Raw genomic sequence first — 25941 nt, forward strand, 5'->3', positions numbered from 1 at the left:
AGTAAATTCAGTTCTGCCCACTCATTTGTAGAATGAGAAGCTGCTTGTTTGGTGACACTTTGCACTTAGGGAAAATTGACAGGCGTGTGTTAAGTAGAGGAACTTATATATTTGATAAAATAATAGCACATTTTGTCTTGTCTCTCATTATACAATCTAGTAATGTTTCTTAATTTTTTGACACAATTTCATGGTTGTTGAAAGATACTACCAGATGTAGTTTGAGATAAACTATCTGAATTTTTTTTCTATTTTTTTTGTGTTACCTTTTCTCCACAGTGGAGTGTTAAGAATTAGAGATGAATTGTTGTTTATTGCGTGTCCTTTCATGTCACCTTTACAACATGTGCAACTGATATTTTAGTTCATGGGTAAATTAACAAAAAACTTCTCTCCCTTCTTTGGGCTTTAGGCATCATAGGCGAGTATTAGTGGAATGGCTAAGAGATCCATCTCAGGAGCTTGAATTTATTGCTGATATTCTTAATCAGGATGCAAAGAATTATCATGCCTGGCAGCATCGACAATGGGTTATTCAGGTATTGCCTTTCTTGTACAGTGTTTTTCAGATTTTTTTTTTAACTGAACTAAATAAAATTACTCTTAAAGTCTGTTTCTAAACCAAAACACACACATACGTAGATCATTGCACACAATATATAACTAAAAATTATTGGCCATGTGTGGTGGCTCATGTCTGTGATCCCAGTACTTTGGGAGGCCAAGGCAGGAGGATTGAGTGAGGCCAGGAGTTTGAGATCAGCCTGGGCAACAAAGTGAGACCCCCGTCTCTACAAAAAATACAAAAATTAGCCATGCATGGTGGCACACACCTGTAGTCCCAGCTGCTTGGGAGGCTGAGGCAGGAGGATTGCTTGAGCCCAAGAATTTGAGGTTGCAGTGAACTATGATTACACCACTGCAGTCTACCCTGGGCAGCAGAGTGAGACCCCATCTATTTAAAAAAAAAAAAACATTATTAACATACTTAAAACCTGACATCCTTCATGTTAGCTAACCTTTATAATCTCTTTGGATGTAGTAAATTTTTAGTATTTTTTAGATTGAATTTGTATCATATTTGCTAGCAAATTGAGTATAAAGAGTAGCATATTTTTACTACAGATGTATTATTTTAACAAAGGCATATTATACATTTTTTTCATATATAAACTTTGGAATAGGATTTTACAGTAACTTAAGTTTTTTATTTCTACCCATGTGTCAAAGTTTTATGCTAAATTTTGAATAGAATAGTTGTAACTCCCACTCTGGGTATTTTATTTATTTTAAACAGTTCTAGTATTGTTTCCTGTGAATTTTTTCCAGGGATTGCTACTTTCTGCACTATTCATTAGACCAAGAGCATTTCACCAAATATTTAAAACTTAAAAATTTTTAAACTTTTCCAAATTTGATTAAAAGGATAACATATTCTAAAGGTATTCAATATTTTTACTTATCTCTGAAAAACTTAATCACATAAAAGCATACATTTTACACATACAGCTCTCTCCATCTTCCACAATAGATTAAGACATAGAACATAACCAGTATTTTTGAAAAGCCCCCTTAACTGGCATGCTTCTTACTGAAATTATCATAAAAGGTTCGTATGAGAAAGGATTCCAGAATATCCCTTAATTGTGTTGTAGCTTATGCATTTCTATTTATTTTATACATTATTTAATTCATGTGAGTTACTTACCTGGCAGGGAAGATATCACCAAGGTGCCTTTCACATTCATTGCACTCTGGATGTGCTGACCCCTGCAATTTCCCCAAATGGGGGAAGCTCAACTGCATAATTTGTGATAGGGGGACTGTGTGGCACTTTCCTCTGGTCTTCACGGTTTAAGAACAGGTTTTCTCTGCTTATTTTTATTTAAAAAAAAAAATTATGTGAGTCAGTGGTTCTCAAGCAGCAGTGATTGTGCCCCCTAGGGGACATTTTTGGCTGTCAGAACTTGGGGCATGTTGCTATTGGCATCTATTGGGTAGAGGGCCAGGATGCTGCTAAACATCCCAAAATGCACAGGACAGTCCCCCACAACAAAGAATTATCCAGCCCATACTTTCAGTAGTGTCAAAGCCAAGGAACTGTGGTCTATTTCTATATGGAAAACTATTTTATTAATATTTCAGTTATTTTCAATGAGGATTTAATGAATTCAGCATACTCTTTGATGACCTAAAATGGGACTATGAGATCTCTAAAAAATATTTCATGACATATATATTAAAAATGTGGTAAAATTTTAGTTTTAAACGTTAGTTTTAAACATGAATTATAAACATTCATGGCCTGTATGTCATTGGCATTGACTGTACTAGAGCTTCTTAAATGAAGGAGTAGAGGACCCTTCTTTGTCCCCAACCGATCACAGATTGGATGTATTTTACTGTATGTCATGTATATCTCATTTATATAAAATACACTAAAAATCAATTACTTTAAAAATGAGTCTGGGTACAGTGGCTCACGCCTGTAATCCCAACACTTTGGGAGGCCCAGGCAAGTGGATCCCGTGAGGCCAGGAGTTCACGACTAGCCTGGCAACATGGCAAAACCCCGTCTCTACAAAAAATACAAAAAAATTAGACGAGCGTAGTGGCGCATGCTTGTGTTCGCAGCTACTCAGGAGGCTGAGGCAGGAGAATCACTTGAGCCCAAGAGGTGGAGGCTGTGGTGAGCTATGCTCACGCCACCACACTCCATCCTGGGCAACAAAATGAGACCCTGTCTCAATTAAAAGAAAAAAAATTAAAAGTGAAATACACACACACACACTACTACTCACCAGTCAAAAGAAATGAATGATCCATACCGGCAACAACTTGGATGGATCTCAAGGGTATGATCCTTAGTGGAAGGGGAAGTCTCAGGTTTCATACTGTATGGCTCCATTGAGATAATATCCTTGAAACAGCAAAATTATAGACGTAGAGAACAGATCAGAGGTTGCCAGGGTGAGGGAAAAGGGTACAGCTATAAAGGGGTAGCATGAGGTAGTTTCTGTGTGCTGAGGGAATAGTTCTCCATCTTGATTGTGGTAGTTATACTATACATGGGATAAAATTGTGTAGAATTATATTCTACCCCCACTCCTCCACCTGTACCACATACACACAAGTGAGTACATGTAAGATCTGAATAAGGTGAGCGGTTCCATTAACAATAATGTACAGATGTCATTTTCTGGTTTTGGGATTGCACTTTAGTAAGATGTTTACCATTTGGGGAATCTAAGTGAAGGGTACACAGGGCACTGTGTTATTTTTATAACTTCCATGAGTCTGAAAACAAATAGAAACATATGTATAGAAAACACTGCTCCTTGTTTTTCATTATTAGACTCAGCAGACATTAAATTGTTACATTGATACAAAAGCTTGTAGGTGTTTACTCTCTATCCTTAGCATGCTGGAGACTGAGAACAGTGGGAGGACACCAATCAGTGCCCACACTAGGCACTAGTTCCTGAACTCCACTAGGAACTTTCACAAAAATGTTACTTTCCTTAATGCGTTTATTTTTATGATCACCTGTAAAATCGGGGACTATCATAGGAGATTCTTACTTTTTTGCTGTTACCAAATAAGGAAACTCCATTATCTTTTTTATAATGTCCCCTACTTTCAAAGTATTTATAAGTTTTTTTATCATTTTCCTCTTTTAAATTATCTTTATTGGTTCTCTTCCCCCATTTTTTTTTTTATTAAGAGAGCTTTATAATATAAAAAATTTATATTGCCTGGGTGTGGTGGCTCATGCCTGTAATCCCAGCACTTTGGGAGGCCGAGGTGGGCAGATTACTTGAGTTCAGGAGTTCAAGACCAGCCTGGCCAACATGGTAAAACCCGGTCTCTACGAAAACTACAAAAATTAGCCGGTTATGTTGGCGCACACCTGTAGTCCCAGCTACTTGAGGAGCTGAGGCAAGAATATCGCTTGAGCCCGGGAGTTGGAGGTTACAGCGAGCTGAGACTATGCCACTGCACTGCAGCCTGGGCGACCAAGTGAGACGCTGTCTCAATAAAAATAATAGAAATTTATATCTTTGTCCAATTGTGTATATTTCTTTTCTTTTTCTTTTTCTTTTTTTTTTTTTTTTGAGACAGGGTCTGTTTCTGTCGCCCAGAGTGCAGTGGTGCAGTCATAGCTCACTGCAGCCTTAAACTCCGGGACTCAAGTGATCCTCTTCAGCCTCCTGAGTAGCTGGGATTCTAGGCATGTGCCACCATGCCCGACTAATTTTTTTATTTTTATTGTTTTTATTTTTTGGAGACAGAGCCTTGCTCTGTCCCCCAGGCTGGAGTGCAATGGCACGATCTCAGCTCATTGCAACCTCCACCTCACGGGTTCAAGCGATTCTCTTGCCTCAGCCTCCCAAGTAGCTGGGATTACAGGCGCCTGTCATCACACCCGGCTAATTTTTGTGTTTTTAGTAGAGATGGGGTTTAGCCATGTTGGCCAGGTTGGTCTCAAACTCCTGACCTCAGGTGATCCACCCACCTCGACCTCCCAAAGTGCTGGGATTACAAACTTGAGCCACCGTGCCTGGACTGTCTTTATTATTTTTCCAGACAAGATCTTGTTATGTTGCCTCTGCTGGTCTCGAACTCCTGGCCTGAAGTGACCTTTCTGCCTCAGCCTCCTGAAGCAGTGGGATTGCCCATGAGAGCCACCACTATTGACCATGTATGCTTCTCTCCATGTATTTTAATGTAATTTTATCATATGTGCACTTTTGAATGCTACCCTTAATTTTCATTTTTGAATGCTGCCCTTTTACTTTGATATATTAATATCGACCAGGTGCGGTGGCTTACGCCTGTAATCCCAGCACTTTAGGAGGCCGAGGTGGGCGGATCACCTGAGGTTGGGAGTTCAAGACCAGCCTGACCAACGTGGAGAAACCCCATCTCTACTAAAAATACAAAATTAGCCAGGTGTGGTGGTGCATGCTTGTAATCCCAGCTACTTGGGAGGCTGAGGCAGGAGAATCGCTTGAACCCAGGAAGTGGAGGTTGCAGTGAGCTGAGTTCACGCCATTGCACTCCAGCCTGGGCAACAAGAGTGAAACTCTGCCTCAAAAAAATAATAATAAGATATATTAATATCAAGTCACATCAAATTTATATCTATACTGTGGTCACTCCTTCTCTTACTAGTGAGTTTGGGGTTTTTTTCCCTCAAAATTTTCTTGGATGTCTTTTTTCCTGCTTTCTGTATGTGTCTTTCCAGGCTCTATCATCAATTTCATACTTGTATCCCCCTCTATTTCCTTTACTTGCAGCTATCACTACCTTCTGAATTTGTGATAAATCCTGTGTCCTCAGTTCTACCTTCTTTGTTGTAGTTTTAATTTATTTTTTGTTCATAAATAATGGGACATTTCTAATTGGATGATTTTTCTAAATTTTTCCTTTAGGAATTTAAACTTTGGGATAATGAGCTGCAGTATGTGGACCAACTTCTGAAAGAGGATGTGAGAAATAACTCTGTCTGGAACCAAAGATACTTCGTTATTTCTAACACCACTGGCTACAATGATCGTGCTGTATTGGAGAGAGAAGTCCAGTTAGTAATCTCCTTCACTTGCTCATTCGTTACAAACATGTTTGCATGCCTACCATGTCTCAGGCACTGGGGATACAGCAGATCAAGATCCTACCCCATGGAACTAAAAGAGGACAGAGTACTGAGTGGAACATGCGATGATAGATTTACAAATAATGTAGCATACTTCTACTTCATTGTATCTTAAGTTTCTTGAAATATTGCTACTGGAGATTGGAAAGAAATCTTAATGTTATGGGGTATTGTCTAAGAAGCTTTATTTTAAAACCATCTCATTAAATTTTGTTGCATTTTAGATAATCATCCCCAGATGCCATGTTACCCTAGTGCAGAGTTTGGGGCTGGATAAGTTTTTGTTGTAGGGGGCTATCCTGTGTTTTGTAGGGTATTTATTTAGCAGCATCCTGGCCTTAAAACAAAAATGTTTTCAGACATTGCCAAATGTCCCCCGAGCGGTAAAGTCACCCCCAAGTTGAGAACCGCTCTATACAAAGAGCTGTTATTAGAGCTAGACATTTCTGAATTGGCATCAATTTCTATATTGTATCCATAAACATTAGTAGCCACGATTTTTGTGACCTTATTTGTCCATTGTGTCTGAGTGTCTGTTTTACAATTTGAACAGGCTTGTTGTTTTCAGAGCCTGATGAGATGGGAGTCATAATTTTAGTGTAAACGTGTTTGAACAACTGTTGAGTGGAGCTGATTTGTATGGTGCATCTCCTCTCTTCCAAGCTCTTGATTTTGCCTGGATCGAGGCAGCTTGCTCTTCTTTTATCTGCTCTATACAGGATTCTGGTGACTTAAAATTTATAAAAGGCTTTAATCCATGTCTCACCTTAACACTCTGCTCTGGGCTTTTGTCTGGAGCGTGCACTACTCCTCAAGCACACTTTATGCTTTTTTTCTAGTGCTCTCCTATATAAAGCTGTACAGGCATACCTGGTTTTTTGAGCCTCGTAGATATTATGGTTTTTTTTTTTTTTTTTAACAAGTTGAAGCATCTTGAGCAATCTTGAGTTGAGCATGTCTTCATTGCCGTTCTTTCTAACAGCATGTGCTCACTTGTGTCTCCGTGTCACATTTTGGTACTCCTCAGTATTTCACATTTTTTCATAATCATTATATCTGTTCCAGTGATTTGTGATCAGTCATCTTTGATCAGTCATTATTGTAATTGTTTGGGGGTGCCACTAACTGCACCCATATAAAACAGAGAATATCACTGTTGCATGTGTTCCACCATCTCTCTCCCTCACCTCAGGCCTCCCTATTCCCTGAGACACAACAATATTGAAATTAAGCCAATTAACCCTACAGTGTCCTCTGAGTGTTCAAGTGAAAGGAAGAGTCACAGCCTCTCACTTTAAATCAAAAGCCAGAAGTGATTAAGCTTAGTGAGGAACACATATCAAAAGCTGAGATCGGTCCAAAGCTAGGCCTCTTGCACCAAACACCAAACTCATAAGAAAGAGTTCTTGAAGGAAATTAAAAGTGCTGCTCCAGTGAACACCTGGACAAAACAGCATTATTGCTGGTATGGAGAAAGTTTGAGTGGCCTGGATAAAAGATAAAACCAGCCACAACATTCCCTTAAGCCAAAGCCTAATCCAGAGGAAGCCCTAATTCTCTTTAATTTGATGAAGGCTGAGAGAAGTGAGGAAGCTGCAGAAGAAAACTTGGATGCTAGCAGAGGTTGGTTCATGAGGTATAAGAAAGAAGCCATCTCCATAGCATGGAAGTGCAAGGTGAAGCAGCAAGTGCTGCTGGAGAAGCTGCAGTGAGTTTTCCAGAAGATCCCGCTTAGATCACTGATGAAGGTGGCTGCATGTAAACAGAAGATTTTCAGTGTAGATGAAACAGCCTTCTATTGGAAGAAGATGCCATCTAAGACTTTTCATAGCTAGAGAGAAGGCACTGCTTCAAAGCTTCACACAGCTGGCTGAATCTTGTTAGGGCCCAATGCAGCTGGTGACTTAAGTGGAAACAAGTGTTCGGTGATGATTCTGGAAATCTTAGGGCCCTTAAGAATTATGCTGAATCTCCTCTGCCTGTGCTCTATAAATGGAACAACAAAGCCTGGATGACAGCACATCTGTTTACAGCATGGTTTACTGAATATTTTAAGCCCTCTTTGAGGTCTGTTGTTCAGAAAAATTTCTTGGAAAATATGATTGTTCATGGACAACGGACCTCATCACCCAAGAGCTCTAATGGAGATGTGCAAGGAGATGCTGTTTTCATGCCTGCGAACACAACATCCATTCTGCAGCCCATGGATAAAGGAGTCATTTTGATTTTAAAGTCTTACTATTTAAGAAATAAATTTTGTAAGGCTATGAGCTACCATAGATAGTGATTCCTCCAATGAATCTGCAGAGTCAATTGAAAACCTTCTGGGAAGAATTTACCATTCTAGGTGCTATTAGGAATATTCGTGATTCATAGGAGGAGGTCAAAATACCAACGTTAACAGGAGTTTGGAAGAAGTTGATTCCAGCCCTCATGGATGACTTTGAGGGGTTCAAGACTTTAGAGGAAGAAGGAACTGCTGCTGTGGTGGAAACAGCAAGGAAACTAGAATTAGAAGTGGAGCCTGAAGATGTGACCGAACTGCTGCATCAAGACAATACTTGATCAGATGAGGAGTCGCTTCATATGGATGAGCAAAAGAAGTGGTTTCTCAAGATGGAATCTAATCCTGGTAACGACGTTGTGAAATGACATTGTTGAAATGACAACAAAGGATTTTAAATATTGTAAATATTACCTGAACTTAGTTGATAAAGCAGCAGGATATATGAGAGGATTGACTCCAGTTTTGAAAAGTTTTACTGTGAGTAAAATGCTATCAGACAGCATCACATGCTACAGAGAAATCTTTTATTGTTGTCTTATTTTAAGAAGTTGCCACAGCCATCTCATCCTTCAGCACCCAGCACCCTACCCTGATCAGTCAGCAGCCATCAACATGGAGGCCAGACCCTCCACCAGCAGAAAGATTACGACTTGCTGAAGGCTCAGATGATCATTAGCATTTTTTAGCAATAAAGTATTTTTTAATTGAGGTATGTACATTGTTTTTTTAGATATGATGCTATTGCATACTAGACTACAATATAGTGTAAACATAATTTATATGTGCTGGGAAAAAGAAAAGTCGTGTGACTTGCTTAATTGTGATAAAGTTGCTTTACTGAACCTTCCATATCTGCAAGGTATTCCTGTATTGTTCAGTATGGTAGCTACTAGCCACATACGGCTATTTAAGTTTCAATCGGTATGATTATAAAAAATTAAAAATACAATTATTTCATTGCACATGTCCTATTTCGGGCGTTCAGTACGCACATGTGGCTAGTGACTACCATATTGGACAGCACATACAAAACATTTCCATCATCACTGGCAGTTTTATTGAACATTATTCGTCTAAAGATTGACAGTAGTTAGCGGTAACAAAGCGTTTTAAAAATTGAATATGAAGAGTTTTCAAAATGCAAATGTTTAGCCTTTTCAGAGGCAGATCACTGGCTTCCTGTTGCCAAATAGAAACAGAAATAATTACCCAAGAATCTAAAAGAGCTTCCTATACTTAGGATTTATTTTCCTTTTAAGATGGGTAAAAGAAGTATTTAAAATGTGAAGAGTAGCTGTAGGTATCTAGAATTTACAGTTTGTTAAATTTTTTTTAACTCTAAGCATACACAGATAGATGTACATAATTATTTTTGTCATCTTTTTCTTTTTATTATAAAAGTAATGCAATGTAGTTATGGGGGGAAATTGTCCTAAATTCTATAAAGTAAAAAGTCAAAGTCTTTTACTGTTCTTCATCCCACATCCCATTTTCCAGAGTGAGCTATAATTGGGTGAATTTTTCCAAACTTTATAAATACACTTGCAAACATTTATACACAGCAACCTAGATAATAATGTTACAGGCATTGCCTTTTCAGTTAATGTGTCATGGCCCTTTTTCTAGACTATGACTGCATAGTCTTCTAGTACTACCAATAACAGCATTTATCAAGCATTTACTATATGCCACTAATTCTAACAGCTCTGTGAGACACTTCATGAAGAACTTGAGGTTCCAGGTAATTCTGTAATTTGCCCAAGAGCACATAATTTATGGGACCAGGATTTGAAGCGAGGCAGCCTGACCTCAAAGTTCATCGGTCTTTTTGTTTGTTTGTTTTCCTAAGAGACAGGGTTTCACTCTGTCACCCAGGCTGGAGTGCAGTGACGGATCATAGCTCACTGCTGCCTTGAGCTCCTGAGCTGAAGGAATCCTCCCACCTCAGCCTGCGAGTAGCTGGGACTACAGGCATGTGCCACTGCATCCAGCTAATTGTTAACATTTTTTGTAGCGATGAGGTCTCACTATGTTGCCCAGACTGGTCTTGATCTCCTGGCCTCAAGCAGTCTTCCCGCTTTGATCTCTGAAAGTGCTGGGATTACAGATGTGAGCCACCATGCCCAGCTAAAGTTCATGTTTTAACCATAAAAATAGGTAATGCTTTAGTACACATGTATGTAAATAAAAATTTAGATATTGCCAAAATGAAATTAAGAATCTTAAACAAGGACCAGCTAAGACCTGTGGGGACATGGTTTCGCAAATAATTGGAAACATTAAGTCATGTAAAAGTAGTTGGAAAAATATTTTTATAATGTTGAATGAGTTTATTATTACTCTGTGGAAAAAAAAAATTTATAGTAACAGCACTGCAGCAGAACCAAGACTACCAAGCTTTAGTCAGTGACTTACTCATCTGAGCAATTATGTGGTAAAGCAAGTTCTGTGGCTTCCTTGGGATTTGTGATAATTGAGTCTGAATTACATTTAATCTGTTTAAGGGGAAGATAAAGGTATGGAGCACCCATTTTGACAGGGAATCACATCACAGTTTACTAGTCATCTTGCTTTGGAATATAAGAAATACATTCTTGTGTTGATTTTTCATTTTTATTCTTTGCCTATGTAATTTCCATGCCGTTTTTTAATGATAGCTAAAGATTATGTAAATTCTCCTATTTCAGTGACTAGGGATTTGTTGGGACGTAAGTAGAGCTTAGACTGTTTTCCCAAGGTTGCTTGCTTTACCAATAAATGGAAAGTTTCCTTCTTTTAGCTGATGTTTCCTTCAAAAGGAAAATCTTCCATATTATTTAAAGGAAATATTTTATGTTCCTTTTTTTCCTATTGTGAATTGAAGCTTTTAGATTAGTTTTGTGTCCTTCCCTAGAACTGAATTGACAGCTGCAGCCTTAAGGGATTCTCTGATTTAAATATGACTGAGAGAGGTGCCACAGTACACTAAGAAACGCTGACATAAGTGAAAGTGTGTTTACAAAGCTGTGCCACAGTCTTAGTAAAACTGTGTCTTGGCCGGGCGCAGTGGCTCATGCCTATAATCCCAGCACTTTGGGAGGCCGAGGCAGGCGGATCACAAGGTCAGGAGTTCAAGACCAGTCTGGCCAATATGGTGAAACCCTGTCTCTACTAAAAATACAAAAATTAGCTGGGTGTGGTGGTGGGCGCCTGTAGTCCCAGCTACTCGGGAGGCTGAGGCAGGAGTATGACTTGAACCTGGGAGGCGGAGGTTGCAGTGAGCTGAGATTGTGCCACTGCATTCCAGCCTGGGTGACAGAGCAAGACTCCGTTTCAGAAAAAAAAAAACAACTGTGTCTCATCATTGCACTGTTCTTTTAAAATTGTATATATATATTTTTCTTGCAGATACACTCTGGAAATGATTAAACTAGTACCACATAATGAAAGTGCATGGAACTATTTGAAAGGGTAAGAGGTTGTTTTTGCTTTTTTTATATATAAAAAAGAAGTGGCTATATGATGCATCATGGAGTGTATTCCATAATCAGATTCCAAAAGGATAGTAAATAATTTTTCATTTTTCTGAACCTAAGAGCAGAAGTATAACAGCATTATGGAAACTCTCTGGGAGTTTGCCCTTCTCTGCACCTCCCAAGTACCTACCAACACTGTTTTCAGAATAATCCACCAGTAAATAATGCCATTTTAATTGTATTTAAGAATCCTGTAGTCTTTACATCAAAGAATGGAACACACACACCCCCAGGCTCTGGTTGGCTCAGGAACACAGTAAAGCGGGGTAGTTTACAGGTAGATTTTGCCAGTGGGCAGCCAACCTTTCTGTTTTCATTTCTAGAGATCTCCGCCTTCAGGTTAACCTACTCCTCAACTAGAAAAGGTTTCACTTGCCTGGCCACTGACGTAACTAAGCTCCTTCTTGAACATAAGAGGTCTTCAAGGAAACTAGGCTCAAAGAGCACAAAGTATGGAACCAGTTACCCTTGGAGATGTGTCAGGGGAGGTGCCTGTAGTATTTGGAGAGCTCGAGGGATGAGAAGCCATCTCAAGAGAAGACGAGGGCTGGGCATGTTAGCTCATTCCTGCAATCCCAGCACTTTGGGAGGCCAAGATGGGCGGATCACTTGAGGCTAGGAGGTCGAGACCAGCCTGGCCAACATGGCAAAACCCCGTCTCTACTAAAAATATACAAATTAGCTGAGCATGTTGGTGCACACCTGTAATCCCAGCTACTTGGGAGGCTGAAGCACGAGAGTTGCTTGAACCTGGAGGTGGAGGTCAGAGTGAGCCGAGATCACACCACTGTGCCCCAGCCTGGGCGACAGAGACCCTGTCTCAAAGAAAAAAGACGAACATCTCTCCTGGTTTTGTCCTTCACTTTTTAAGATGATTTATTTTGTGTGTTGTACAGTTTAAGTTATAAATGAACACTTTTAAACTTCATTTTTAAAAACTTTTTCTACTTAGCTTGTAATTATCCTTTTTTTTTTGGAGACAGGATCTCACTCTGTTGCCTAGGCTGGAGGGCAGTGGCATGATCGTGGCCCACTGCAGTCTCGATCTCCTAGGCTCTAGTGATTCTCCCACCTCAGCCTCCCAAGTAGCTGAGACTATAGGTGCCACCACTAGGCATGGCTGATTTTTAAAAAAATTTTAGTGGAGACGAGATCTTGCTATTTTACCCAGGCTGGTCTTGAACTCCTGGGTTCAAGTGTTCCTCCTGCCTCTGTTTTCCAGAGTGTTTCCCAGGCATGAGCCACTGCACCTGGCCAGCTCTTAATTAACTAATGATCTATGATAAGACTCATGTAATTTAAAAGTTTCATTATAGTTTCAGCGTCATTCATTCAAAATAACTCTCCTTTTCTTGTTTGTGTTTCAGGGTTTATTTTCTCTTGATCTTTCTACTGCTTTTGTTCTTCCTTCACAAAATCAAGTGTTTGTTTTTTGTTGTTGTTTACAGGATTTTGCAGGATCGTGGTCTTTCCAAATATCCTAATCTGTTAAATCAATTACTTGATTTACAACCAAGTCATAGTTCCCCCTACCTAATTGCCTTTCTTGTGGATATCTATGAAGACATGCTAGAAAATCAGTGTGACAATAAGGAAGACATTCTTAATAAAGCATTAGAGGTAAGCTGGTGGGGCTCAGTGCTGTCATTTTTGGTATCTCAGAATTGATCTGCCCAATACCACTAATATCCATGTCCCCTTTCAACATCATTCCTCAGAATTCAGTGCAGGGCTATTTCTGGTTAGGGGCAGCATTGACATCACTTGGCAACACAGCCTGTGACTCTTAATAGTGTGTCTTCATTTGAATGTGATTTGAGTTAAATTGTATTGGCTCAAAGGCATTTGCGCTTGAAATTGAATTACATATTACTTTAATTTTTATTTTTCATTTTCAGTTATGTGAAATCCTAGCTAAAGAAAAGGACACTATAAGAAAGGAATATTGGAGATACATTGGAAGATCCCTTCAAAGCAAACACAGCACAGAAAATGACTCAGCAACAAATGTACAGCAATAACACCATCCAGAAGAACTTGATGGAATGCTTTTATTTTTTATTAAGGGACCCTGCAGGAGTTTCACACGAGAGTGGTCCTTCCCTTTGCCTGTGGTGTAAAAGTGCATCACACAGGTATTGCTTTTTAACAAGAACTGATGCTCCTTGGGTGCTGCTGCTACTCAGACTAGCTCTAAGTAATGTGATTCTTCTAAAGCAAAGTCATTGGATGGGAGGAGGAAGAAAAAGTCCCATAAAGGAACTTTTGTAGTCTTATCAACATATAATCTAATCCCTTAGCATCAGCTCCTCCCTCAGTGGTACATGCGTCAAGATTTGTAGCAGTAATAATTGCAGGTCACTTGTATGTAATGGATGTGAGGTAGCCGAAGTTTGGTTCAGTAAGCAGGGAATACAGTCGTTCCATCAGAGCTGGTCTGCACACTCACATTATCTTGCTATCACTGTAACCAACTAATGCCAAAAGAACGGTTTTGTAATAAAATTATAGCTGTATCTAAAAACAATGCCATAGAAGTTTGATTTTTTAATAGCATTGAACTATATATTATACAAGACACATTGTCTCAGCTTAGAAAAGCAATTGAGAAAAAATATTGCTATAAAACTGTAAACTAGAAACATGATGTGTTGGAGGAAATGTTAAAATGTAAATTGGTCAGTTCTTGACTGAAAGTGACAAAATCCACTCAAGGTAGTTTAAACCCAAAGGGTTTATTCAGGTATATAAATATCTCACAGAAGAATTGCCTGATCTTTCAGAAAGACATTCCCAAACCATGCTACACAACTGGACCGTCCCGTTGCTGCTGCCTGTGCCAGAATCAGGAAACTGCTGGATGAGGAGTGAGGAAGCCACGATCCTGGCTGCCAGCTCCAGGACTGTGCTGTGTCTGCACGTTCCACGCAAAGCACATCTGCTGCTTTTCCCATGTAGTGTGGTTCCAAATTAAAGGCTCACTGCAGTGCATCTGATTGGAAGGAACCAACAGGATGTCTTAAAAGCTTAACTGCAGAGGAATCTGGGAAGTGTAGTTTGTAGCTTTCTAGCCTTTTATGATGCAGGACGCCATGCCAGGAAGGAGTTGGGAGTGGTTAGCAAGCTAGCTTGCTGTACCTGCACTTAATCTCACTTTATTATTTATTTTTATATATTGATTTTTTGTTTACAAGGAGTCCCACTCTGTCACCCAGGCTGGAGTGCAGTGGCGTGATCGCAGCTTACTGCAACCTCCACCGCCCAGGCTCAAGCAATTCTCCTGCCCCACCGTCCCGAGTGGCTGGAATTATAGGTGCCCGCCACCATGCCTGGCTAATTTTTGTATTTTTAGTAGAGACGGAGTTTTACCATGTTGGCCAGGCTGGTCATGAACTCCTGACCTCAAGTAATCTGCCTGCCTGGGCCTCCCAAAGTGTTGGGATTACAGGCATGAGACACCAGGCCCGGCCTCAGTCTCACTTTATCTGTAATTTTTGTTCAATGTCAAAGCACCAAAATACAACTAAGGAAATCATACAGCGTTACATAGTCATCCTTTCTCAAGATAAATTTAGGAAATAATATTTTAATACTTTTTGAAGAAAATATATGTAGTGTTCTAACATTTTACATGTTTTTGTTATTTTTAGAATCCAAAGATTTCCAGTTTTATTTTTGAAGCTTCCATAAAGTGCCATTTCCATGTAGACCATTTCAAAGGTGTCATAAGGATCAAAAGCTACATAGAAAAGTTCTCATAAGATAGCAATTACTCTCTGCCGGGCACGATGGCTCATGCCTGTAATCCCAGCACTTTGGGAGGCCGAGGCGGGCAGATCATTTGAGGTCAGGAGTTTGAGACCAGCATGGCCAACATGGTGAAACCCCCATCTCTACTAAAAATTCAAAAGTTAGCCAGGCGTGGTGGCAGGCACCTGTAATCCCAGCTACTTGGGAGGCTGAGACAGGAAAATTGCTTGAACCCAGGAGGTGGAGGTTGCAGTGAGCTAAGATTGTGCCATTACACTCCAGCCTGGGCAATAGAGCGAGACTCAGTCTCAAAAAAAAAAAAAAAAAGCAATTACTCTCAGAAACTATAATCGGTGACCCAAAACTGATTGGATTTGGGACTTTGGACTCAACAGAGCTCATAGAGACAGCTTAATAAAAAGCATAGTGAGGCCGGGTGGAGTGGCTCATGCCTATAGTACCAGCACTTTGGGAGGCCGAGGCAGGAGGACTGCTTGAGCCCTGGAATTCAAGACCTGCCTGGGCAACAGCAAGATCTCATCTCTACAAAAATATTTTTTAAAATTATTAGTGAAGAGTGGTGTGCGCCTGTAGTCCCAGCAACCCGGGAGGCTGGGGTGGGAGGATCACTTGAGCCAGGGTGGTCCAGGCTGCAGTGAGCCATGGTCGTGCCACTGCAGCCTGGGTGACAGAGTGAGACTGTGTCTCAAAAACTGTTTAAAAAATGAGTTTGTTATTTCAAGGAAAACAACGGAATGTTGCCAATGATAAAATGTGAGCTTTCTTTCTTTCTTTCTTTTTTTTTTTTTTTGAGACAGAGTTTCACTCTTGTTGCCCAGGCTGGAGAGCAATGGCATGATCTCGGCTCACCACAACCTCCGCCTCCCAGGTTCAAGCGATTCTCCTGCCTCAGCCTCCCAAGTAGCTGGGATTATAGGCGTCTGCCACCACGCCCAGCTAATTTTTTGTATTTTTAGTAGAGACAGGGTTTCCCCATGTTGGCGAGGCTGGTGTCGAACTCCAGACCTCAGGTCATCTACCAGCCTCGGCCTCCCAAAGTGCTGGGATTACAGGCATGAGCCACCGTGCCAGGCCAAAAATGTGAGCTTTCAAGTGACAATTTTAGGCTGGACGTGGTGGCTCATGCCTGTAATCCCAGCACTTTGGGAGGCTGAGGCAGGTGGATCACTTGAGGTCAGGAGTTTGAGACCAGTCTGGCCAATGTAGTGAAACCCCATTTCTACTAAATATACAGAAACTAGCTGGGTGTGGTGGCACGCACCTATAATCCCAGCTACTTGGGGGGCTAAGGCAGGGGAATCACTTGAACCCAGGAGGCGGAGGTTGCAGTGAGCCGAGATTGCACCACTGTACTCCAGCCTGGGCAACAAAGTGAAATTTCATCTCAAAAAAAAAAAAAAAATATATATATATATATTAATTCTCAGGGGTTTGGAGAATTTCCTGTTATCTTCTGTTATTTCTAGTTGGTTTTATTTTGTTTTAGTGGTACTCCAGGGGTTACAAAATATTCAACTTTTCACAGCCTATTTAGAATATTTTGTCACTTCAGTTGGCATATGGAAACATTACCACCATATGTCTCCTTACCGTTCACCATTTCTTACATTGAAAACCCCATCAGAGGCTGGGCGCGGTGGCTCACGCCTGTAATCCCAGCACTTTGAAGACCGAGGTGGGCGGATCACGAGGTCAGGAGATCGAGACCATCGTGGATAACACGGTGAAACCCCATCTCTACTAAAAATACAAAAAATTAGCCAGGCATGGTGGCGGGCGCCTGTAGTCCCAGCTACTCGGGAGGCTGAGCCAGGAGAATGGCGTGAACCCGGGAGGCAGAGCTTGCAGTGAGCCGAGATCGCACCACTGCACTCCAGCCTGGGTGACAGAGTGAGACTCTGTCTCAAAAAAAAAAAAACAGAAAAAAAAAAGACAAAAAAACAAAAACCCATCAGATAATCTTATAATACTTTTGTATTAAACCACCAAACATATTTTAAAGAACTCAAGAAAAGAAGGAGAGTGTATCGCATTTACCCAGTTATTTATATTCTCTGTTATTCTTTCATTTCTGTTATTCTGTCCAAAGAACTTTCTCTTTTTTTTGAGATGGAGTCTCACTCTGTGGCTCAGGCTGGAGTGCAGTGGCGTGATCTCAGATCACTGCAAACTTTGCCTCCCAGGTTCAAGCAACCTCAGTGCCTCAGCCTTGCGAGTAGCTGGGATTACAGGCACGTGCCACCACGCCCAGCTGATTTTTGTATTTTTAGTAGAGATGGGATTTCACCATATTGGCCAGGCTGGTCTCGAACTCCTGACCTCGGGTGATCTGCCCGCCTCAGCCTCCCAAAGTGCTGGGATTACAGGCTTGAGCCACCAAAGAACTCTTTTAGCAGTTCTGTTAGAGTAGGTCTGCAGGCTACAAATTCTCTTAGTTTTCCTTCATCTTAGTTTATTTCAAGGTTATTCCTGAAGGATGTTTTCACTGCATATGGAATTCTGGGCTTGCAATTCTTTTCTTTCAGCACTCGAAAAACGTTGTGCCACTTTGGTCTTCGTGATCTCAGAGGATAAATTCACTGTCATTAGAATTGTGGGTCACCTAGAGCTCGTGGCATTTCTCTTTGGCTGTTTTCAATTTTTTTCCTTGTCTTTATTTTTCAGCAGTTTGATTTTGATGTGTCTGGGCATGGATGTCTTTGGATTTATTGCATTTGGGGTTTGCTCAGTTTTTTGAATCTGTAGGTTGGTGTTTCTTTCCCAAACTTGGGAAGTTTTCAGCCATTATTTCTTCAAAAACTTTTTAGTGCTTTCTTTCTCATCTGCTTTGGGATTCTGATGGCATAAATATTAGACCTTTTGTTATGTCCCACAGGTGCTTGAAGTTTTATTAATTTTCCCCTCCTCTCTGTTGGTCAGTTTGGATAATTTCTATTAATCTGTCTTCATGTTCACTGACTCCTCTGTCATTTCCATTCTGCCATTGAATCTATCCAGTGAGTTTTAAAATTTGATTATTGTACTTTTCTATTTTAAATGTTTATTTGGTTCCTCTTACTTTCTCCAAGTTTTTTACTCATACTTTCTTTTTTAAAATTATTATTTTTTATTTGTTTGAGACAGAGTCTCGCTCGGTGGCCCAGGCTGGAGTACAATGGCACGATCTCGGCTCACTGCAACCTCCACCTTCCAGGTACAAGCGATTCTCCTGCCTCAGCCTCCTGAGTGCACCTGCCACCATGTCCGGCTAATTTTTGTATTTTTAATAGAGACAGGGTTTCACCATGTTAGCCAGGCTGGTCTCGAACTCCTGATCTCAAGTGATTCACCTGCCTCAGCCTCTCAAAGTCTTGGGATTACAGGCGCGAGCCACTGTGCCCAGCCCCATACTTTCTATTTTAACTTTTGTTTCAAGAATGTTTATAATTTTTTGAGCATTTTCATAACTAATGTCTTTTTCAGATAATCCTAACAGTCATTTTATAGTTGGTGACTCTTGATTATCTTTTCCCATGCAAGTGGAGATTTTTGTGATGGTTCATATGCCTAGCAATTTTGTATCCTGCGCATTTTGAATATTATGAGGCTCTAATTCTTGTTTAAATCCTATGGAGAATGTTGGCATTTTAATTTTTTTTTTTTTTTTTTGAGAAGGAGTCTTGCTCTGTCACTCAGGCTAGAGTGCAGTGCTGTGATCTTGGCTCACTGAAACCTCTGCCTCCTGGGTTCAAGTGATTCTTGTGCCTCAACCTCCCGGGTAGTTGGGATTACAGGCATCCGCCACCATGCCCGGCTATTTTTTTTTTTTTTTTTTTTAAGTAGAGACCAGGTTCCACCATGTTTACCAGGCTGGTCTCAAACTCCTAACCTCAGGTGATCTGCCCTCCCTAAGTGCTGGGATTACAGGTGTGAGCTACCGCGCCTGGCCAACAGTTTAATTTAAGCAAGCACATGAAGTAGTTAGGGACAGCCTGCAGGTTCCGGTCTTCTTCTGGGGTTCATGTTCCAAAGTGAGTTCTGTGTTCATACCCTCTGTGGGGCTATTTGGATCTGTCTCGTGGCTGCATCCTCCCGTAGTTTGGTACCGGAACAAAAATCTGTTCATGAGCACAGTTCTCTGAGTGTTTGGTGTGCTCGTTAAGTCGATGATACGCAGGTCAGCGATGAGCCCAAGAGTTCAAAAACAACTCTGTGAGGTTGCTTGCCAGATGCTCTCACCTTCCGCTATCTTCTCAGTGTTTTTAGGTTCCCTCAGGTTTCAGTGCGCTGGTCTGAAACTTCCCACTTTCAGTTTGGCTTGGGGGAGCTGCCCACTTCCACAGTTGTGCCACAGCAGTGGGAAACAGTTAAAAACAACAAAACACCAAGTTTGTGTCTGTCCTCTTGGAGCTGCAGTGCTACTGAATGGAAAGGACTCTCTCTTTCCCTCAGACTTTTGGCTGCTGAAGCTTTTTGCTCTGGCCTTGGGCTTGACTGGGGGCTGGAGTGCAAAGAAAAGAAGAAAATAGAAAGAACAGGGAATTTTCTTCACTCCCTCTGAGGGTTAGGAGTTTCCTTTTCTGCTCCACGAGCCAGAATCAGAGGGTTTCTCCCGAGTCTCTGTGTGTGCCCCCGACACTCAGTTTCAGGCTTTGGACTACCTTCAGCTTGAAGATGGGTGACACATCTTCAACCAGTTTGATGGTGCGTCAAATTCTGCTGTTCTTTTTATTTTTAATTTTTTGTTTGAATTTAATTCCTCTAATTTTTCATCAGTGTTAAAATTTCACCTTTTCCAGCACCCCCAAAAAGCCTGTGGGCACAAAATGGTGGCCACGTGGCAAAGAACTCAGCAAGGAGAGCTGCTGGTTGGTTTCTATCTTTGTTTGTTTGAGACGGAGCTTTGCTCTTTTGCCCAGGCTAGAGTGAAGTTGTTGGGGAAACCAGCCCCACACCACCCGGCGGGTACCCCGAGTCCAGCGAAGACAAAGGAATTAGAATAAGAGTTTAAAAGGCGGGTCCGGGGGACCGGAGCGTCGGAGGCTTGCTTACGGCCCCGAGCTCTCGGCCTCCACCCAATTTATTGGTGTATATTCACACTGTTGTGCAACCATCACCCCCATCCATCTCCAGGACTTTACCATCTTCTCACACTGAAACTGTGCACCCGTTAGTATTTTTCATGGCTATGTGGATGTAATATAATTTCTTTCAGAAACCCCTATTGTTATACATTCAGGTTTCTTTTTTTCTCTATTATAAATATCTTTTATCAGCAATGCTTCAGCAAGATCTCTTGTGCATACATCTTGCAGACATATTATTTCTTTTTCTTTTTTTTTTTTTTGAGACGGAGTCTCGCTCTGTCGCCCAGGCTGGAGTACAGTGGCGCGATCTCGGCTCACTGCAAGCTCCGCCTCCCGGGTTCACGCCATTCTCACGCCCGCCACCATGCCCGGCTAGTTTTTTGTATTTTTAGTAGAGACAGGGTTTCACCGTGTTATCCAGGATGGTCTCGGTCTCCTGACCTTGTGATCCGCCCACCTCGGCCTCCCAAAGTCCTGGGATTACAGGCATGAGCCACGGCGCCCGGCCACAGACATGTTACTTCTGAAGGATAAATTCCTAGAAATGGATTTGCTAGGGCACGTAGGAGGAATTCCAATTTACACTCACTTGTATGTGTGAGGAAACTTTCAGACTGTACTGTAACGACAGGAGGTATTACCGCTGTTTGTCCATGTGATAGGCAAACGTTTCTGTTAATTTTAATACTGTTTGGATAGCTAGTACAGGCTCAGTTTTTTTAACCCACACCATGTTACTGTCTTGATTCTGGACTTTCGCAGTGTGTCAGTGTAGAAGCAGCTAACGCTTCCGATGTACACAACCTAGACGTTCCATGACCCAGCTGACTTCGATGCTGCAAGCCTCCCTTTCGGTTTCCCGGAGCAAGCGCCCGAGTGCGTGTTGGGCTCCCGGCAGGGCTCCTGGCCGGCCCCCGACGGACTTCCCCGCCTTTGCCCAGTCCTGCCCCTCCGCGGAGGCTTGCCACGGTCTTGTCTGCTGCGCTTGATGTGTGCAGCTCAGCTTTACTGCGTCTAGGCTAAGCCCCACAGTTTCTTTTACAGAGCGATTGTCCAACTTCAGGCATCTGGGTCCCCGAGTGGCGGATCTGGGCCGGAGCTGGGAATCAGCCTTTCCAGCAAGGTCCCTGCAGATGCCGCGGGTCTGAGGACTACGCTTTGGAAGGCCTCGCAGTGCGTCTAGATCTGACAGCTGCTCTGCATGAGCCTGGCTCCAGGCTGAAGCAATAGTCGGTCAACACAAAATCGTTCTCCCAAGTTCGGGAGGCAGAAGCCAGACAGGGAGACTGGGTAGGTGCGCGCTGGTACCGCCGCGGCGTTCGCTCCGGCTTCAGTGCACGGCCAGAGGAGGACGCCAGGGGGCAGCAGCGCCACGCTCGCCCGCCCAGGACGCGCTTCCGAACGCGCAAGCGCAGTAGGCCCAGTGCGTGCTGGCCCGGGGTGGCAGGGGCCGCAGAAGGCTTGGGCTGCAGGTAGGTGCTGCGGCGAGGGGTGAGAGGGCGAAGGGGCGAGGGGGGGGTGTAGCTGGGTTTCCCGGGGGACCCTGTACGTGGCCTGGGCCGCACCCCCCGCAGCCTGCCCGCGGCCTGTCCGGAGGCTCCCTAGGAGGCTGCGCTGGGCCTGAGCGGCCGTGTCCACCGCGCCCAGCCCCTATCTCCGCGTCCACCTCTGCGCGGTAGCGGGACGTTAAAGAACCAGAGAAGGGCCGGGCGAGGTGGCTCCAGCCTGTAATCCCAGCGCTTTGGGAGGCCGAGGCGGGAGGATCGCGTGAGCTCAGGCGAGAGCAGCCTGGGCAACATGGCGGAACTTCTGTCTCCGTAAAAAAGCGCTTAGCCGGGCGCGGTGGCGCCGCCTATAGTCTTATCTACTCCGGAGGCTGAGGCGGGAGAATCGCTTGAACCCGGCGGGGGCGGAGGTTTCAGTGAGCCGGAATCGCGCCACTGCACTTCAGCCTGGGGGCCAGAGTGAGAGGCTGTTTCTATTATTATTATTTTATCATTATTATTATTATTTGAGACGGAGTCTCGCTCTGTCGCCCAGGCTGGAGTGTAGTGGCGCGGTCTTGGCTCCTGGGATTACAGGCGTCCGCCACCACGCCCGGCTAATTTTTGTATTTTTAGTAGAAACGGGGTTTCCCCATGTTGGTCAGGCTGGTCTCGAACGCCTGACCTCAGGTGATCCGCCCGCCTCTGCCTCCCAAAGTGCTGGGATTACAGGCGTGAGCTACTGGGTCCGGCAGAGGCTGTCTCTGTTTAAAAAAACAAAAACCAAAACAAAACAAAAAACAAAAAAACCAGAAAGGACCGAGGACTCTGTCTCAGCTCTTTGCCTTTGGGTGTTTATTCTGCACGAGATCATTGTTGCCAGGAGGTGTTAAGTGTAATCATATTCTTCTCTTTTTTTTAGAAAGCAAAATTTCGCTGTTTTGTTGCATAATCTTGTCTTTGCCACCCTTTGCCTTTGCTATAGAACCTTAAGGCTAAATAAGCGTTCAGAATATTTAAAATAATCCTCTTAATGTACCTTGTGCTTTATTGGCACAATGGAATTCTACTCTAAACTGTATTGGATGACACTACTCTGTGTCTTCCCTAGTTGTAGAAAATATCTTGTAAGTCGGTAAAAACTAGTTTTGTCCCTTTGCTTTTCTTTTCTTTTTAAGCTGTAAATGTGGAGCAGTGGGTCCCAAGCCTTTCTCTATCAATAAGCCTTCCTATCAGTGTCAGAAATGCTTTGCATTTCAGTCGTGCCTGAATTTCTCCTGCCCAACCTGCCCCACCATCTTTATTCCTTAATGCGCAGGCTGTTTTCAGGACCAGTAAATTTCAGTGGTTTTTGCTTACTTCTGGACACGAAAGTTCCTTCAGCCACACAGCCTCATGCTATGCTCTGGGCGGCCTACTCCAGAATATGCCTCTGAAACAAAAAAGCAAATCGGGGTTGAGGTGGGCTGAAGTCTTCTTTAAGAAACCGGCAGTCCCAGGGTACCCCAGCCCAGCCCCTAGCTGACCACGCTGGGTTTGATTTAGTTCAACTCCCGAGCATTGCGGTATTTAGGGGAAGAATGGGCTTGAGGCCAGAAAACTTGGCTCTTCTGTGTATAGTTCAGTGACCTTAGATATATTACTTCACCTCGGACTCAGTTGTCTTATCTGTGAAATGGGAATAACAAAATTACATCCACTTCACAGAATTGGTGTGAAGTTGACAGTGTATAAAAGTCAAATGAATTTTTGGGTATTTTTTTTATTTGTTTTGTTTTGGTTTGGTTTGGTTTGGTTTTGTCGAGAGAGGATTCAGAAGTGAATGTGAGGACTTAGGGATATATAAAAAGTTTTTGGGGCATATGAAATTTGAATTCAGCAAGAAATGCATTAAAGGTTTTCTGAGTAATGCTGAGGGTCCAAGAGAGATTAGAAAATATGCATTTCTAGAGTCCCACAGAGTTTTATAGCTGATGTTGGCAGCCTTTGAGTGGAAATGAAGAAGTGGACAGGGCAAGTTACATGGGTCTGGTGAATGACAAGCAGATCTGGGTTTATGATGAAGCCTCTAGCCTCTTCACTTGCACAAATAACTTCCAAAACCTTGCACAAATCCTCTTGCCAAAACTCTGGCAAAAGGCTCAGCACTTTTACATTCATAACTATTCTTCTCTTAAAGAATTACCACTCCTCACCCCAACTTGTATAAGCTTCAGGCCCCATAAAACCTGAATCCACTAGTGGCAAGGAAGGATTGGTGGGAGGTTAGGGGTAAGGAGGGTTGGAGGGTTGAAAGGATTTATCGCAGGGTTTGAGCTGGGAAACTTGGATTGGAGAAGGAGGTGGCAGATGAGGGTCCTCAGAAGACAGGAGCCGTGAGGAGAGGAAGAGCGGATTCGGTGGAGCGAACACAGGAGAGGGAAAGCAGCCTGTGCGGCTGAGGCCATGAAGAGGGAGAGGCGCAGAGTGACCAGGCAGTTGGTGCGTCTTTGCCGAGTACCCGCTGTGTGCCAGGCACTGGGGTGCAGTGGTGAACAGGACAGGCAGGCAGGCCTCTTGGTGCTCAGAATCTAGAGGAAGCCGGGGCCTGGGTATCCCAGAAAGGGAGCCTTTGAGGAAAGCTCAGGGGCCAGAGAGTGGGGTGCAGGGAGGGTTTAGGGAAGCAGATAGGGGCTAGATTTCAGGAGGCCACATAAGAGTTTGGACTTGATCCTGTGGGCCGAGTGGGGGGCTGTTGAATGTTAAGCAAGGTGGGATCAGATCCGTGCTTTAGAAAGCTCTCCCTGCGTGGGCCGGACGTGGTGGCTCATGCCTGTAATCCCAGCACTTTGGGAAGCCAAGGTGGGCGGATCACGAGGTCAGGAGATTGAGACCATCTGGCCAACATAGTGAAACTCCGTCTCTATTAAAATACTAAAATTAGCTGGGAATGGTGGCACGTGCCTGTAATCCCAGCTCTGTAATCCCAGCTACTCAGGAGGCTGAGGCAGGAGAATCCCTTTAACAAGGGAGTCAGAGGTTGCAGTGAGCTGAGATTGTGCTATAGCACTCCAGCCTGGTGACAGAGTGAGACTCCTTCTCAAAAAAAAAAAAAAAAAGAAAAAAAAGAAAGCTCTCCCTGCATGTATCAGAGAAACTTCCATGTATGCCTGGGGAGATGTATACACAGCTTGTCTCACTAATTGTGGCAAAATCAAACCAGTTGAAAATAGTGAACTGAGTTTTGTGCATCTGCATGGATAAATCTCAGAAACGTAATGTTGAGCTTTTAAAAAAAACTAGTTGCAAGAGGATAATACCAGCCCATCACTGTTTGTATAAAGCTTGAAAACATATGTATGATTTATGGGCACATACTTGTGAAAATAAAAAGCATGTATGAGAAGCGGAGTTTGGTAACCCATCCCTGTAGTCAGTCCCAGCTGCTTGGGAGGTGGAGGCAGGAGGATCACTTGAGTCTAGCCTGGGCGACGTAGTGAGACTCCATGTCTTAAGTAGATAGATAAGTAGGTAGGTAAATAGATAAGATCGATTAGATAGATAGACAGCATGTATAGGAATTATATACACCAGTGGTTTTCAGACTTTAGCATGCATCCAAATCACCTAGAGGATTTATAAAACACAGATGTTCATTTCTGATTCAGTAGGTTTGGAGTGTGGACCCAAGAATTTGCATTTCTCCCAGGTTCCTGGGCTATGACGCCACAGGTCTGGGGAGCACAGTTTGAGAATCTCTGATGTCCACCAACTTGAAGATAGTGATCACTTCTTGAGGGGGAGTAGAATTGGATGGGGAGGAGTCCAGAGGGTCTTCAACTCTATTTGTAATATTTAATTTCTTTAAAAAAAGATCTGAAAAAATGATGCAGTGTGACTTGACAAAGCTGGATGAATGCTTATGATTTTTTTTTTCTCTGTGTGTGAAACACTTAAAGAAAAAGGATCCTGTTTGCTGTGTAATCCTGAGAATGGACTGCAAGAGAGGAAAAACTGGGCGTCTGCTTGGGAATCTATTGTGGAAACCCAGGTGAGAGGTGCAGCTGGCTCACGCAGCGGGGTGGAGGGGAAGGGCAGCAAGGAAGGAGATATGCAAGCAGTTGTGAGGGAGGTTTTGGTGGGAGCATTGACTGCATGTGGTAATTGGTTGGTTTAGAGTTTA

General features: G+C 42.8%; 2 protein-coding genes and 1 pseudogene across 4 annotated transcripts in view; all 3 read left to right on the forward strand.

The window, feature by feature from the left end:
- Nucleotides 1-13985, forward strand: part of FNTA (farnesyltransferase, CAAX box, alpha) — a 30703-nt gene extending 16718 nt beyond the window's left edge. For all 3 annotated transcript variants that reach the window (XM_008976895.5, XM_034966033.2, XM_034966034.2), the window contains 5 exons: nt 413-539; nt 5436-5584; nt 11331-11393; nt 12907-13078; nt 13357-13985. In XM_008976895.5, the coding sequence (XP_008975143.1) occupies nt 413-539; nt 5436-5584; nt 11331-11393; nt 12907-13078; nt 13357-13479 (634 nt within the window). In that variant the 3' untranslated portion in view covers nt 13480-13985. The remainder of the gene's footprint in view (nt 1-412; nt 540-5435; nt 5585-11330; nt 11394-12906; nt 13079-13356) is intronic.
- On the forward strand, nt 1701-1842 carry LOC112440796 (U1 spliceosomal RNA; annotated as a pseudogene).
- Nucleotides 13986-14082: 97 nt separating the features above from the next.
- Nucleotides 14083-25941, forward strand: part of POMK (protein O-mannose kinase) — a 53646-nt gene continuing 41787 nt past the window's right edge. Inside the window, exons 1-2 of the mRNA XM_008976894.5 lie at nt 14083-21767; nt 25718-25809. The gene's annotated coding sequence lies outside the window, so the exon portion shown is untranslated. The remainder of the gene's footprint in view (nt 21768-25717; nt 25810-25941) is intronic.

This window comes from Pan paniscus, chromosome 7 (genome assembly GCF_029289425.2).
Source record: "Pan paniscus chromosome 7, NHGRI_mPanPan1-v2.0_pri, whole genome shotgun sequence".
Classification (NCBI taxonomy): Eukaryota; Metazoa; Chordata; class Mammalia; order Primates; family Hominidae; genus Pan; species Pan paniscus.